We start from the raw sequence: 16937 nt of genomic DNA on the forward strand, positions 1-16937 counted from the left end.
ACCTGTAATAGAGTATAACAGCTGAGGTGCTCCATTATTTGGAGGTCTACGTCTAAGTTAGGGAGAGGCAGTAGAGTATAATGAAGGCAGAATGGCTGGGTTCAAATTCTGGCTCTACTATCCAACTATAGCCATTATCTGGCAAGTTATTTAAGTATCTAATTTTTCTTTGCCTCAAGTTTTCTTACCTATAATCTTCACTGGGTTACTCTGAGACTTAAGGCTTTTAGAATAGTGTCAAGCAGATGGTAGGCACTATATGAGTGCTTGATATTATCTATATTTAATTGGTGGAGGCTAACCAAGATTTTCCTTGGCTCTTTGTATTGAGACCCCTGCCTAGGGTTTAAAAGAGAACCACAAAATACCAGAGCTGAAAGGAGCTTTAGACACAGTGACAGACAAACAGCATATGGCCCACAAAGCCTAAATTATTTACTACCTGGACCTTAACAGAAAGTCTGCCCACCCCTGGACTAATCCAATCAGTTTCCCCTATCTAAAATATCCGAAGAGGGAACTAAAGCCCAGAGAGGATAACCTGTCCACAGTTATATATTCAGTGAGTTAGTGGGAAAGCTGGGACTAAAACCTAGTAAATAAGAATAAAGATTAACTATAAATTAGGAAAAATACTGGCAGCTGAAGAGTTAAATAAATCATCTATTTCTAATGGATATTTACTGAATATTATAAGCCTTGGCATCAATGTGTGCGTGTGTGTGTGTGTATAATTTTATTTTTGCATCAGTGTTTTTTAATGCTCTCCAGGTGAATCCAATGTACAGCTGGAGGCAAGAACCATTGTGACAAGTATTGTGCTGTGCAACAAGATATAAACTAATCACCTTCCCCCCTCAAAAAAAATCAAGGAAACTGACTGGGTAGTTAACCAAAGGTACCCATACCTATAGAATCCCATATTTCACTTGCAATTACCTACACGTTTGTGTAAGGAACTCCACAAAGAAGAGCAACAGGAATGCACAGTGAAGACAAAGACGCCCTGGGTATATCTTCATTTACACTAGAGAAGAGAATCAACATCATTTTTTATTTACATTTGTACGTTCCAACAATTAAATGAATTATAAATTTCAGACAAGAACTCTTTCTGAAAGAATGTTAAAATAACTTGTACTCCTAAAAACTGGACAAGAATATACTAATTTAAAACTTTTATATGGCAAAAAGGATCATAAAAGTCAAAAGACAAGTGACCAACTAAAAAAATACTTCTGATACATGAGATTATACAAAGGGTTATTACTTGCAATACACAAAAAGCTCTTCCAAATCAATAAATACAAGAATAAAAACGATTAGATACAAGTGGACACAACAGGAATGAACAGGAAATTCAAAACATAAAATACACAAATGGTCAATGTACCCTTAAAAAAAACAATTAACCTAAGAAATGAAACCCATTTCTTGTTTACCAGACTGACAATGAAAGAGACAGGTAATACACAAATTGCAAGGGTGAGGGGAAACAGACATACAGCTGGTTCAAACCTTTTTTAAAGCAGTCTGGCAATATATATCAAAATATAATATGTGCATCTCAACAACAACAACAAAAAAAACCCAGTTTAAAAACGAGCAAAGGACCTAGTCTCCAAAGAAAATATACATATGGCCAACAAACACATGAAAAGATGCCCAACATCATTAGTCATTAAGGAAATGTAAATGAAAACCACAATGAGACACCACTTTCCAACCCAATAGGATGGTTATAATTTTTTTTAAAGGAAAGTAAGTGTTGGAAAAGATGTGGAGAAACTGGTATCTTCATAGATTGCTGGTGGGGATGTAAAATGGTGTAGCCACTGTGTAAGAAGAGTTTGGCAGTTTCTCAAAAAGTTAAACATATGACCCAGCAATTCCATTCGTAGGCATAGGCCAAAAATAACTGAAAAGAAATACATGTACACATGTATACATGTACACATGTTCACAGCAGCACTATGCACAACAGCCTAAAGGTGTTAATCTCCATCATTAGATGGACAAATTGTGTTCTATATACAATGACATATTCAACCATAAAAAGGAATGAAATACAAATAACTACAAGTGAAGAAGCCAGATGAAAGGTTGTATATTGTATGATCCCATTTATATTAAATATCCAAAATAGGTAAAAACAAAAAACAAAAACAAACAAACAAACAAAACAAACCAGAAAGCAGATTGGTGGTTGTTAGGGGCTGAAGAGAAAGGGGACTAGGGAGTAACTGCTTAATAGCTACAGGGTTTTCTTTTGGGGTGATGGACACATTTTGGAACTAGATAGAGGTAGTGGTTGTACAACATTGTGGATGCACTAAATACCACTGAATTGTTCATTTTAAAATGGTTAGTTACGTAGAGCACTTCTAGCACCAGGTAGATGGTAACCATAAAGTTCAACCCTTTGGTCACCTCGGACCGCACCAAAAACTGCAAACACGCTTCAATGTCCCCTCACACATGCACTAGAACAGCCGTGGGCAAACTTCAGCCCGCGGGCCAGTTCCGGCCCGTTTGAAATGAATAAAACTATTGAAAAAAAAGACCGTACCCTTTTATGTAATGATGTTTACTTTGAATTTATATTAGTTCACACAAACACTCCATCCATGCTTTTGTTCCGGCCCTCCGGTCCAGTTTAAGAACCCATTGTGGCCCTCGAGTCAAAGTTTGCCCACCCCTGCACTAGAAGATGATCATGTTGCCCCGCTCTCCAAGGAGCTGTGGCAGAAGTACAACGTCTGCTCCTTGCCCATCCACAAGGATGAGGAGGTCCAGGTGGTTTGAGGACACTACAAAGGCCAGCCTGTAGGAAGGGTGTACAGAAAGAAATAGGTCATCTACATCGAGCGGGTGCAGCGGGAGAAGGCTAACAACACATTGTCCACGTGGGTATTCATCTGAGCAAGGTGGTTATCACCAGGCTAAAACTGGACAAAAATCAGGAAAAAATTCTTGAATGCAAAGCCAAATCTCGACAAGTTGGAAAAGAGAAAGGCAAATATAAAGAAGAACTCATTTAGAAAATGCAGGAATAAATGTAACCTGTTGTACAACCACAGTTTAGATGTAGATTTTTAGCCTGGTGTATATTCCTTTGAGACGTTTCAAGATGTCTCGAGAATATTTCATTTCCTTCCTGTTCTGTTACTGATATGTACCTCTGTAAACCTACTGTTGCTGTTTTAATTTTATGAATAAAAATTGGAAAAGTTGAATTTCTAAAAAATAAAAAAGTTAACCCTGGCCTGTGTGCCCAGTGATTAGAGCATTAACCTGCGTACCAGAGTCGAGGTTCAATTCCCAGGCAAAGGCACATATCTGGGTTGCAGATTGGATCCCAAGTACAGGAGGCAACCAATCAATGTGTCTCTCTCACATCAATGTTTTTCTCTCTCACATCCATGTTTCTCTCTTCCCCCCTTCCACTCTATCTAAAATCAATGGAAAAATATCCTCAGGTGAGGATTAACCAAAAAGGAAAAAAAAGTATAATGCCTCTAATAAATGCCTTAGAAAAGTGGAAGAAGAAAAAATAATGTATACATCCTCTCATCCTATGAATTTACCCTGAAGAGAATCATACAAAAAGATGTATGTGCAAAGATGTTCATCTTAGCATCATTTATTACAGCAAAAAACAGAAGAACCCTCTAAATGTCCTTCAGTAGAAATCTGGTTACATGAATTATGATACACCTGAATTCTACACAAAAATTAAAAACAATAATGTAGATAGAGAGCTTTGCTATCCAATTTCAAGACTTATTATAAAGCTATAGTAATCAAGAAAATGTGATATTGGCAAAAGAATAGACATAGGTCAATGGAACAGAATAGAAATAGCCCCACACAAATACAGTCAATTGGTTTTTAACAAAGGCGCAAAGGTAAATTCAATGGAAAAAGGATAGTCTTTCAAAAACAGTGCTGGTATGCCCTGGCCAAGTAGCTCGGTTGGTTAGAGAATCCTCCTAATTGACCAAAGTTGTGGGTTTGATCTAAGTGTTCCCTGAATGGCAAAATTAGCCCAGATTGAGACCACTGATGTAGACTTGTATACATTAATACATAAAGATATCTATAACATACTGCTAAGAGGGGGAAAAATAAACAAGACACAGAATAGCATGAAATATATGCATCAATTTACATAAAAACACATACACATGGACAAAACTTAGGGACATTATGCTAAGTGAAATAAGCCAGTCATAAAAGACACAAATACTGTATCATTCCACTTATATGAAGTACTTAAGAGTAGTCAAAATCATAGACACAGAAAGTTGTATGGTGGTTGCCAAGGGCTGGAAGAAAGGAAAATGGAGAGTTACTCTATATAATAAAAGGCTAACATGCAAACAGACCGAATGGCGGAACAACCGAACAACCGCTCTCTATGACTTGCGCTGACCATCAGGGGGCCCGCGCGGAACATGGCGGGCATCGGCCACGGCAGGATAGTGGAGCAGGTGAGCGAGGGCGCCAGACCAAGGCGGAGCGCCGATCACTGTCATCAGGGTCAGCCTCTGGTGGTTACAGAAAATTCTTTGCTCCCGCAGGTCGCAGTCCCACCCGGCGCTCGCACCTGCTGCCGGCATCAACCCCGCTCACACCCGCACCCACTGCCGGCACCAGCCCCGCTTGCACCTGCAGCCGGCACTGGAGCCACTGCTTGCACCCACCGTGGGCGCCAGCCCCACTTGCACCCACAGCCAGCGCTGAAGCTGCTGCTCACACCCGCTGCCGGCACCCAGCGCCAGGTCCCGATCACTCAGCTCCATCAGCAGGTGCGAGAGGCAGCTGCTGGCCCCGATTGCCCCTGAGGGCTTCTCCACCTCCACCGCTTCTGAGGGGCGATAAGGGTAGCAGCCACCGCTCACACCCGCTGCTGGCACAGTCCGCGAAAGTGAGCAGGGCTGGCCCCATCAGAGCATGGGAGCTGTGGCAGCGGGAGTGGGGCTTCTGGCAGAGAGGGGATCAGGGGCAACGGCAGGAGGGGCCGGGCGGGGGCGTGGAGGATGGGCCGAGACCCACCCCTGTTCCCACTGCAGCCTCGCAGCCCACAGTTCCTTTCAAGGTGCACGAATTCATGCACTAGGCCCCTAGTTGTTTAATAAGTATAGAGTTTCAGTTTTACAACATGAAAAAAATTATGAAGATGGATGGTGGAGATGGTCACACAACATTATGAATGCATTTAACCATTGACCTGTATACTTAAAAATAGTAAGAGAGTAAATTTTATGTGTATATTTCAATTAAAAATTAGGGGGAAAAACACACATACACATGTGCATATAAATACATAGATAAATGTCTGGAAGGATGTGCACCAAAATATTAAAATGATTATCTCTGAATGCAAAGACTATGGTGATATTTCCTTTGTACTTTTTAGCATGTATCCTTTTTTCCAAACATAAAAAAGGCTTTTGTGCCCAGTTGGTGTGGCTCAGTGGTTGAGCATCGACCTATAAACCAGGAAGTCACTGTTAGATTCCCAGTCAGGGCACATGCCCGGGTTGCAGACTCGATCCCCAGTGTGGGGCATTCAGGAGGCAGCAGATTGAGGGTTCTCTCTCATCATTGATGTTTTTATCCCTCTCTCCATCGCCCTTCCTCTCTGAACTCAATAAAAATATTTTTAAAAGGCTTTTGTTCTCTATCATTTTGTTTCAAAATGCTCCCATTTCAATAACCAAAATCCTATTAGTCTGTCTCCAAAATGACAAAATGGTTACCTGCTATCCTTAGCCACAACCCAACTCCAGCCTCTTTCACACCCAGGCTAACATAACAGAATCCTAAACTGTTCATCTCTCCACCCAGCCAGTGGAGTTACCTTATAACACAGATTTACTATCACTTCCCTATTTAAAACCCAAATTTCCATAGCATGCTTTCAATGGCCTCTAAAATTTGTTCTAAGAGTCTATATTTTTAGTTTGGCCTCCTACAGCTGTCTCTCAAGTATCCTAGATGCCAGATAGTTGCTGGTCACTCCTTGAAAACATACCATGCATTTTTTTTACTCTTTTTACTTTGCTCATGCTGTTCTTTTGTCAAGAGTATTCTTCTCCCACCCTGGCTGGTTTGGCTCAGTGGATGGGGCACTGGCCTGGGAGCTGACAGGTCCCGGGCTCGATCTCCGGCCCCAGTCGAGCATGTGCGTAAGGCAACCAATTGATGTGTCTCTCTCACATTAATGTTTCTCTCTGCTCTCCCCCTCCCTTCCACTCTCTCTAAAATGGAAAGATATCCTTGGGTGAGGATGAACCAAAAAAAGAGAGAGAGAGAGAATATTCTTCTTCCTTCTCTGCCTGATGAAATGTATACAGTAGAATAAAGGAAAAGAATGGAATGAAGGACAAATGGATAAACAAATAGGAGGAGGTGGAGAAAAAAACATAGAATAGCATGGAGATGACAGTTCAAGAAAGCAATTTTTGGTAGGGATGAGATTATTATAGTGCCTACCTCATAAGGTTATGGTGAGAATATTAAATGAGATAATATATGTCAAACTTTTAGAACAGTGTCTGCTATCTATAATAATCTATAATAATAAAAGCATAATATGCTAATTAGACCAGATGTCCTTCCAGACGAAGCCGCGGTGGGGGCTGAGGCAGCTGCTGCAGCAGCAGGGGACCTTGCACAACTTACGTGCATTGGGCCTGTAGTGTGTGTGTGTGTGTGTGTGTGTGTGTGTGTGTGTGTGTATTACTGCTATTTTCAGTATTGTTATTATTATTCATGATACGGTGCTAAGAGCTTGAACTCCTGCTGCCACAATGAGGAAGGAGCAGTGGTGAGGCTCCAGCAGGGCTCCAAAGGTAACCAAAGAGACAAACGGGGCACTGGTCTGGTTCAAATTTATTCAACAAACTACACGCAAAACCAAAACCAACTAGGTTAAGCCATACTACAGTACATACAGAGCACGTAGGTGAATTCCTATATACCTCAAATAACTTTTACTCCTCAAACATATATCCTTTTTAGAAGTGGAGCTGTTTCAAGCGAAACATGAGGACAGTATTCATGCTCACAAATGTGAATGTGCAAGTCTTATCTACGCTCCCCAATAGTTTTCCATTTGGCCAGGAGTCATTTCTCCTTCCTTACATAACACAGGTGGTTTGACTACAAAGTTCTTCTCATAGCTGCAAAAAAAGTGAATATATATGTAAAAACCACCCACACTTAATAATGTAGCAAAGGAAAATTAAATTCACTCACAATAGAGGTGAGTCAAGAAACCTTAGAAACTCATCCTATATAATAAAGAGGTAATAGGCAAATTGACCATCACTCCAACACACAAGATGGCCACCACCATGTGATCAAAGATGGCCTGCAGGGGAGGGCAGTTAGGGGCAACTAGGCCGGCAGGGGAGGACAGTTAGGGGCAACCAGGCCGGCAGGGTAGGGCAGTTGGGGGCAACCAGGCCTGCAGGGAAGGGCAGTTGGGGGGGAAACAGGCCAGCAGGGGAGGGCAGTTAGGGGTGACCGGGCTGGCAGGGGAGTGGTTAGGGGGTGATCAGGCTGGCAGGCAGGCGAACGGTTGGGAGCCAGCAGTCCTGGATTGTGAGAGGGATTCCCAGATTGGAGAGGGTGCAGACTGGGCTGAGGGACACACACACACACACACCCATGCATGAATTTCATGCACTGGGCCTCTAGTACATACATAATTTTAGATGAGTCAAAAATTTGAGATTTCCTTCTTTGCCTCTTATCAGGCTCAGTCCTATTAAAAGATTGCCTCCAGAGAGGTCAGAGTGGGGCCATCCAGTTTGCAGCTCCGTGGAACCATAAAAGACACACTCAGGGGGCAGACTCAGTGAGCACCAAAGCCCCATCGAAGCAAGTCTAGCCCCAGAGGGGTGTCTCCAGCACAGAAGTTCTCCCACTGAAGACACAGCTGATTCTCACAGCCAATTGGCCTGGAGGTCAATTCCTCACAGTGATAACTACAACAATCAAGGCTTAATTACAATAAGACTGTGCACAAAGCCCACAAGGGGGTGCACCAAGAGTGTCTACCTCAGATAATTGGGACACTTAGCACAGAAAGGCACTCTATCGACACAGCGAAGCATAAAAAATGCCGAGACATGCCGAAACCGGTTTGGCTCAGTGGATAGAGCGTTGGCCTGCGGACTGAAAGGTCCCGGGTTCGATTCCGGTCAAGGGCATGTACCTGGGTTGCGGGCACATCCCCAGTGGGAGATGTGCAGGAGGCAGCTGATCAATGTTTCTCATCGATGTTTCTGACTCTCTGTCTCTCTCCCTTCCTCTCTGTGGAAAATCAATAAAATATATTTAAAAAAAAAAAAAAAAAATGCCGAGACAAAGAAACAGGACACAAACGACAGAATGGAAGAAAGCAAACTGCTGGATATAGAGTTCAAAACCACACTTTTAAGGTCTTTAAAGAACTGTCTAGAAGCCGCCAATAAATTTAATAAGGCCCTCGAAAAGACTGGTGAGACCGCCGATAAATGTAGTGAGATCTTCAAGAAGACTGGTGAGACTGCTGATAAATGTAGTGAGATCCTCAAGAAATCTAATGAGACCCTCGATGTTGTGATAAAGGACCAATTAGAAATTAAGCATACACTGACTGAAATAAAGAATATTATACAGACTCCCAACAGCAGACCAGAGGATCGCAAGAATCAAGTCAAAGATTTGAAATACGAAGAAGAAAAAAACACCCAACCGGAAAAGCAAAATGAAAAAAGAATCCAAAAATATGAAGATAGTGTAAGGAGCCTCTGGGACAGCTTCAAGCGTACCAACATCCGAATTATAGGGGTGCCAGAAGAAGAGAGAAAGCAAGATATTGAAAAACTCTTTGAAGAAATAATGACAGAAAACTTCCCCTACCTGGTGAAAGAAATAGACTTACAGGTCCAGGAAGTGCAGAGAACCCCAAACAAAAGGAATCCAAAGAGGACCACACCAAGTCACATCATAATTAAAATGCCAAGAGCAAAAGACAAAGAATCCTAAAAGCAGCAAGAGAAAGAAAATCAGTTACCTACAAGGGAGTACCCATAAGACTGTCAGCTGATTTCTCAACAGAAACTTTGCAGGCCAGAAGGGAGTGGCAAGAAATATTCAAAGTGATGAATGCCAAGAACCTACAACCAAGACTACTTTATCCAGCAAAGCTATCATTCAGAAGTGAAGGCCAGATAAAGAGCTTCACAGATAAGAAAAAGCTAAAGGAGTTCATCACCACCAAACCAGTATTATATGAAATGCTGAAAGGTAACCTTTAAGAAGAGGAAGAAGAAGAAAAAGGTAAAGATAGAAATTATGAACAACAAATACACATCTATCAACAAGTGAATCTAAAAATCAAGTGAATAAATAATCTGATAAACAGTAAAAAAAAAAAAAAAAAAAAAAAAGATTGCCTCCAGATAGCCCCCATCTCTTTTGGTTACCACGTTTTCATGACTTTTATTTCATATCCTAGTAATAATCCACTGTGATCCACTATCCCATCTCTCCTTCATATCCCTCCCCGATGCATCCCAGACCTCCCTTGAGCACTATCAGACAGTAGGCCTTTAGTTTAAAAAAAAAAAAAGCAAAACACTGCTCCTAAATTATGTCCCAAAGCAGACAAAAAGAACGTAGAACTCCACATCTATTAAATGGCACATAGCCTGCTTACTAGTCAGACTGCCAAAAATCATTTGCTTCTCCTCTTGTAGGTTTAGACAAACACAAAGGGAACTATGCTCCTATGTATGACTACTACTTCTCCACAGGACCTGAAGGACTAAGGCATTAGAGATACTTCCTCTCTATAAACCCAAATAGAACACTGTTTATTTTCTCTTGGCATACAGTTAGTGGTCTGTATTTCCAGACAGTCATTGTACATCTTTTGGCAAGTGCCTTCAAGTTTCTCAGTACAATGTTTCATCCAGTCACTGAAGGCAATGCATTGTACCTTGAATTTACATGCCAAGAAAAGACAGACTGAAAAGAAGACCTTCAGTATCACCTTCCTGCAATATATGAGACACTACAGGAGTTAGGAAGCCCAGATCCAATTCCCAGGTGTGCGAGTGTCTTGCAGTATGATCTCTAGTCTGCTCTTTAATCTTTCTGTACTTCAGTTTTTCCATCCTGGAAAACAGGGATTGTATTATCTTCCCCTCCCTGAATTTAGACTCTTACTGCTGACTGAGAATATTTATGTTTCTATAATTTGTGAAACTGGGGTTTGGAAAACTCAGAAAATTAAGCACAAATGTCATTTCTCACTTTTGTCAGATCTATCATGCAGAATCCACAGAAAGTGGATTTAGCAGGAGAGTAGTTCTGACTTCCCACTCAACAAGTAACACACATGAGAATGGGAGGCAAGAGGCCAAGGAGGACCTCCAGATGCTACATGGCTAGCTACAGAAGCAAGTCATTACACATCAGGCTCCATTACAGTATTATCACCCTAGACATGCTATCCTTAACACCCCATTGTAGTTCTACCTCAAAGAAACTACCTCAATATTTAAAGCACTTACTTAATTCAATGTTTACCAAAAACAAGCACTTTCCCTGGATGGTAACTGCCCTGGTAAGGGTTGCCTTGGGGTGACCCTACAATTAAGGCAGGACAAAGGGATGACACCCCAAGTATGAGGTACAAGACAATTTAAGATTTAAGGCAGTATTTTACAGTCCTTTTTGAGTTACTAGTACACTTTTTTTTAAACTGTTAAATGACTTTTTTAAATTAAGTTTTATTGTTGAAAGTATTCTATATGTCCCCCTTTCTTCCCCATTGATCCTTTCTAGCCTGTCCCCAGGCCTTCACTACGTACGGTCTGACTAGTACACTTCTGAAATACAAAATTCTGGACAGGATTCCAAAAAATTATTAAAATGCAAATGTTGGTTTTTAAAAAGATAAACTTGGACCCTAGCCAGTATGGCCTGGCTGACTGGGCGTCATCCTGTGTACCAAACAGTTGCCAGTTCGATTCCGGGGTGTGCAGGAAGCATCCAACTGATGTTTAGCTCTCACATCAATGTTTCTCTCTCTCTCTCTCTCTCTCTCTCCTTCTCCCTTCCTCTCCCTCTAAAAAAAAAAAAAAAAATCAATAAAAAATAATTTTAAAACAATTTTTTTAGCCCTCGCCGGTTTGGCTCAGTGGATAGAGTGTCAGCTTCGGACTGAAGGGTCCCAGGTTCAATTCCAGTCAAGGGCATATACCTTGGTTGTGGGCACATCCCCAGTAGGGGGTGCATAGGAGGCAGCTGATCGATTTTTCTAACTCTCTATTCCTCTCCCTTCCTCTCTGTAAAAAATCAATGAAATATATTAAAAGAAAAAAGAATATCACTTTGTGCCCTAGCTGGTTTGACTCAGTAGATAGAGTGCTGGCCCAAGGACTAAAGGGTCTCCGGTTCGATTCCGGTCAAGGGCACAGCTAAAGTTGCACTTCATGAGTGTGTCCAGCACCATGTGGATATGGCTGGACACTAGTTAGAGTGTCGCTGGGCACTCTAAATAGCAAAAGCTCTAGAATAACTGGGAGGCAACCAATGGATATGTCTTTCTCACGCTGATGTTTCTCTCTCACTGTCTCTCCCCGTATCTTCCACTCTTTCTAAGAATCACTGGAAAAGTATCCTCAGGATAGGATTAATAAATAAAAAGAAATTTAAAAAAAGAATGTCACTTTGTTCATATGCTTACAAAAAATTTTCTGACTCAACCTCAAGTCACTGAAAAGCATCACTTCCTTCCATTAGCTAAAAAAACAAGCAAAGCAGCACTACCCTAACAGGGGGGCATGGTAAGCAGATATAGAAATGAAGAACTGAATATTCACAGTGAATGGGGCAGAGATACTTTATTTTATTATTTAGACTGAAAAGTAAAATCAAAGGTCAAAGTTTTTCAATGGGACCAAGAGGAAATGTTATGAATATCCAAGATATAATCAAAATTAAATACAACCTATACCCAATTCAGAAAGCTCAATAATCATTAAAGTATTTTTCATATATTAATTAATCCTCATGGCATCTCGAAGAAGTTTGATTCTCATATTCTAATTACTTATAACCACAGGAAAAATCTGCATGGACCAAGATGCACCATTTTTTTTTTAATATATTTTATTGATTTTTTACAGAGAGGAAGGGAGAGAGATAGAGAGTTAGAAACATCGATGAGAGAGAAACATCGACCAGCTGCCTCCTGCACATCTCCCACTGGGGATGTGCCCGCAACCCAGGTACATGCCCTTGACTGGAATCGAACCTGGGACCCTTCAGTCCACAGGCCGACGCTCTATCCACTGAGCCAAACCGGTTCCGGCCAAGATGCACCATTTTAACAAAACAAGTCAACAAATATTTTCTTCTTTCTTATCTCTCTATCCCAACTTCACTACCTTTCAAGTCCCTTTTCAGAGAGATGTCCATGACTATGCCATCCTTCACTGATTTCTCCCATCTCAGGAATTATTTAATTTAATTTATAATAAAATCTAACACTTGTAGCCTCTCTTCTCCCTACCTGTCCACCTTACAAAGCATCATTAATATCTCAGTTCAAACACTTATTAACTCTATTTTGTTTCATGTTTAGCTGAAATAAAACTTCTTGAGGACAGGGATTATGGTTTTGTCTCTCCAAAAGGACATTTCAGAATAGTACCTACCAGTCCTAGCTGGTTTGGCTCAGTGGATAGAGTGTCCGCCTGTGGACTGAAGGGTCCCGGGTTCAATTCTGATCAAGGGCACATGCCCAGGTGCGGGCTTGATCCCCAGTGTGGGGTGTGCAGGAGGCAGCCGATCAATCATGCTCTCATTATTGATGTTTCTACTTCTCTCCCTCTCCCTTCCTTTCTGAAATCAATTAAAATATATATTTTTTAAAAAAAAGAATAGTACCTACTATATTTTTACCACTTACTATGTGCCATATGTTGTATTAAGTGCTTTACATACTTTATCTCCTTTAATCAGTACAATAATGTTGTGTTGTTGTTATTATTCTGCCTATTTTACAGAAGAAAAAACAACAGTACGAAGAGGTTGGGCTGAAGTTGCATACTTAGAAAAGATAGGGCTGAAATTTAAGTCTCAGCCCTAAAGTCTATCTCTAGAAATTGGCACAAAAGTAGAGATCACAAACAATATTTGCTGAATTATCCTAATCATCTCGTGTGTGTTGATGGTTGTATCACCCCAAATGAACTAATGAGGGCAGAAACCTTGCCCAGAGGTTTATAAGGTAGAGTGGGGAGCGCTGCCCCTCCAGGCCCCGAACCTAGGTGGAATTTCACATCAAGCATCTCATTTACTCCATAAAAACGTCTATTTGTAAGTTCTCTTCAACAAATAGCACCTGTAATTCTTCCAGCAGAGATTTACCCCAAAAGTCACCCTCTCTCAATCCGAACACAAATGCTCTCAGGTGCCATGTGTGCTGCATTCCTTCTGGGCCTCCCTCTGGCTCAAGGAAGAGGACAAAGCCTCCTGCTCCCCCGCTGCCAGTAGCTTGGAAAGTTCAGCTCCTGCCCGGCCAGCCGGCTCAGTGGCTGCGCAGCGACCTGTGAGCCAGGAGGTCACCCATCGATTCCCCTGTGTGGGTCATTTGGGAGGCAGCTGATCAATGATTCTCTCATCATCGCTGTTTCTATCAGTCTCTCCCTCTCTCTTCCTCCCTGAAATCAATAAAAATATGTATACTTTTAATTTTTTTAAATATATTTTATTGATTTTTTACAGAGAGGAAGGGAGAGAGATAGTTAGAAACATCGATCAGCTGCCTCCTGCACACCTCCTACTGGGGATGTGCCCGCAACCCAGGTACACGCCCCTGACCGGAATCGAACCCGGGACCTTTCAGTCCGCAGGCCGACGCTCTATCCACTGAGCCAAACCGGTCTCGGCTAAAATATGTATACTTTTTAAATTTCAGCTTTTTTAAACAAGCATTTACCAAGTGCCTGGTCTTCTTCAGAAAAGGCCACCCTGCTCTTCATTCTAACTCTATTTTAACCCCAGTTATTAATCACGACAGCCCTGTGAGGTAGGTAGTGTTTTCTCCACTTTACAGATACATAACGTCCCCCAAAAAACTACATTATGAAGGTCACGAGGCCGGTGGCCGATCAGGGGCTGGACTCCAGGTCTCCTCCCGATCCAATGTGTTCCGTTCCCTCGGCAGAAACTCACGGATGGCAACCGACGCATCCTGGTGTCGCTGGGCACTCTAAAGAGCAAAAGCTCTAGAATAACTTTCATTCAAAAGCTAATTATCGGACACGTATATGTCAGCCTTGTAGGTTCAAGTACTATCTCCTCTACCTACCGGCTACGGGGCACGGAGAAAGTGTATGGCACCTCCTTCGGTGAGTTCCCTCGTCTATAAATGGAGATAATAGTGCCGACCGAACAGTAACGTCGTGAGAAGCAAATGAGATGAAAGTGAAACGCCTGCAACTGTGTCTGACAGGCGGTGGGCGGCGAGTAATGATGGGCTCCCTTCCCCTACCCCCTCCGCCCCGCAGGCCTCGGGGTTCACTCACTCTCCCGCGCTCCGGGGCATCCCCCTGGCCCGAGGCCTGCACGCGCGCGGCCTCCGGGTTCCACGGGCCGGGGCCGGCCGCACCGTCATACCTGCATGGAGTCGGCGCTGACGACCTCGCCGCCCAGCCGCTGGCCGAGCTGCAACGCCAGGGTGGACTTGCCGGTGCCCGTGGCCCCGAGAATCACTACAAGCGGCAGTGTCCGCTGCACGCCCCGGAGCCCGGGGCCCACAGACACGGCGCGTGCAGCCACCGCCGCCGCCATCTTGAAGACATCTGCGCTTGCGCGGGAGCAGCTGTCCCCATGGCAACCGTCAGTGCGCTTGTGCCAGCCTGGGGCTCAGCAGGGAGGGGGAGCCGGGAGGAGGGAGCTGCGGTGTCAAGGTCCCCAGGCTCCCGACGTGAACGCCGCCAACTAAGTGGTGTCACAGCTCCAACTACCAACTCTCCTACATAGGGGCTGGCAGTCCTATCTAAAATAGAGTTATCCCCATCATTCTTTTCCAGCACCCAGTTCTTCATAGCACTGATTACAATATAAAATTATAAATTGACCTCTTGTCTGTTGTCTGACTTTCCACTCCAGGCTGCTGGTTCCATCAAAGCAAAGAACAGCTCCTGCCCAGGTCATTGCTGTATTTCCAGTACCTAGCACAGTACCTGATACCGAGTAGGCTCCCAATATTGTTGCTGTTTTAAATATATTTTTATTGATTTCAGAGAGGAAGGGAGAGAGAGAAAGAAACATCAATGATGAGAGAGAATTATTAATAGGCTGCCTCCCTCACGCCCCACACTGGGGAGAGAGCCCACGGTGACCTCCTGGTTCACAGGTCAACGCTCAACCGCTGAGCCAAGCCATCAGAGTTTGTTGGGGTTTTTTTTATTGAAGCACTTTACAAGTGTCAGACTTTTTAAAAATAATGAATCACCCTTTTTTTATTATTTTTTTTTTTTATTGGTGAGAGAGAGAGAAAGGAAGACAGAGGGAGAGAAAAAGAGAAACATTGATTTCTGTTGTTTCACTTGTTTATGCATTCATTAGTTGTTTTCTTATATGTGACCTGCCTGGGGATCAAACTCGGCAACCCTCTAACCAACTGAGCTGGGAGGCCAGGGCCCAATATTGTTAAATAGAGAGGAGAATGGCTTGCCTATCTAGTGCTGGAGCCAGTCAGCTCAGAGGTGTGGCATTCTCCAGGATCAAATCTGCCCTGCTATCAGGCCAGGGTGGCTGCACTAATGTTTTCATCCCACAGTGCAAACTCAGACACAATCAGAAGACAGGGAAAAACCCTCCATCCCTTTGGGAAGAAGATGCAAGAGATGGAGTGAGAAAAAAGAACAACAAGCAAACTACCCACAAAATATGAAGAAGAAAAGTAAAGCAGGCAGAAAGGATGAAGTAGTAGCAATCCTCCCATGTGGCTCAGTGGTCGGAGTGCAGTCCTGTACACTGAAAGGTCAGGGGTTTGATTCCCAGTCAGGGCCCATGTCTAGGTTGTGGGTTCGATCCCCGACCTGGTCAGGGCACATGCAGGAGGCAACCGATGGATGTTTCTCTTTCACATCGATCAATCTCCCCCCTCCCCCCCCCCGCCCCTCGCAAAATCAATGAAAATGTCCTTGGATGAGAATTAAAAAAAAAAAAAAAAAGTAGGTGAGAATTAGAACAAGAGAAGACCAAAATCCAGGGGACTCCACCATCTTTAAGAAAGGGCTTTGGAATCAGATGGACTAGGTTCAAATCCTTTGCTCTGTCACTTATCATCTGTGTGGCCTCATACAATTAGCCTCAATTTTTGTATCATTAAATACCTCTCAAGATTATCATAGGGAGAAAATGAAGTAATGCCTGAAAAGTGTCTGCTACAATGCCCTGGCACAGAACAACCATTTTTTGAACACTTTGTATTATTATCAAAGTAACACTCCATCTGCCTCACTAAAGAGGTAAGAGCAGCAGCCTAAAGGTCCAAAATTTTCAGTAATGTGTAAAAGTGTCTAAATACCTACTGTACTAACTCCTTCTTAGCCAATTTAAGAGTTAATTTTTTTCTCCCTGAGATTACTTGTCTCTGTCTAGCTCTCAGATCACGTCACCAGGATCCCCTGGGCCACAGGAATTACTCCTGGAAGTTTAGAGCATATGTGAGAATATCCGCCAATATGTGCCCTGCCTGGAATAACTACGAATACATTTCTTAATCACTTGGATCACCCTGGCATAATGGCCACTCTTATAGCCACATGTATTGTTTGGAGAACACCAGATCCCAGGGTCCCCACACCTCCTTTCCCAATCCAATCTGCTTTGATCAAAAGCCTTGTTCT

The 16937-nt window shown here is 42.8% G+C and overlaps 1 protein-coding gene across 4 annotated transcripts in view; it reads right to left on the reverse strand.

Annotated features, from left to right (window-relative positions):
* TRIT1 (tRNA isopentenyltransferase 1) overlaps positions 1-14885 on the reverse strand; it is a 43913-nt gene extending 29028 nt beyond the window's left edge. The window contains exons 1-2 of one of the 4 annotated variants that reach the window (XM_036350148.1): positions 14695-14805; positions 940-1027 (exon numbers count right to left, since the gene is read on the reverse strand). Coding sequence is in view for 2 of the 4 variants with exons in the window: in XM_036350145.1 (XP_036206038.1) it covers positions 14695-14868 (174 nt within the window). In the remaining 2 variants the exon portion in view is untranslated. Of the gene's footprint in view, positions 1-939; positions 1028-14694 lie in introns of those variants that run through there. The other 3 variants (XM_036350145.1, XM_036350147.1, XM_036350146.1) reach the window with 3 other exon arrangements.
* Between the last annotated feature and the right edge of the window lie 2052 nt (positions 14886-16937).

Source organism: Myotis myotis, unplaced genomic scaffold (assembly GCF_014108235.1).
Source record: "Myotis myotis isolate mMyoMyo1 unplaced genomic scaffold, mMyoMyo1.p scaffold_m19_p_2, whole genome shotgun sequence".
Taxonomy (NCBI): Eukaryota; Metazoa; Chordata; class Mammalia; order Chiroptera; family Vespertilionidae; genus Myotis; species Myotis myotis.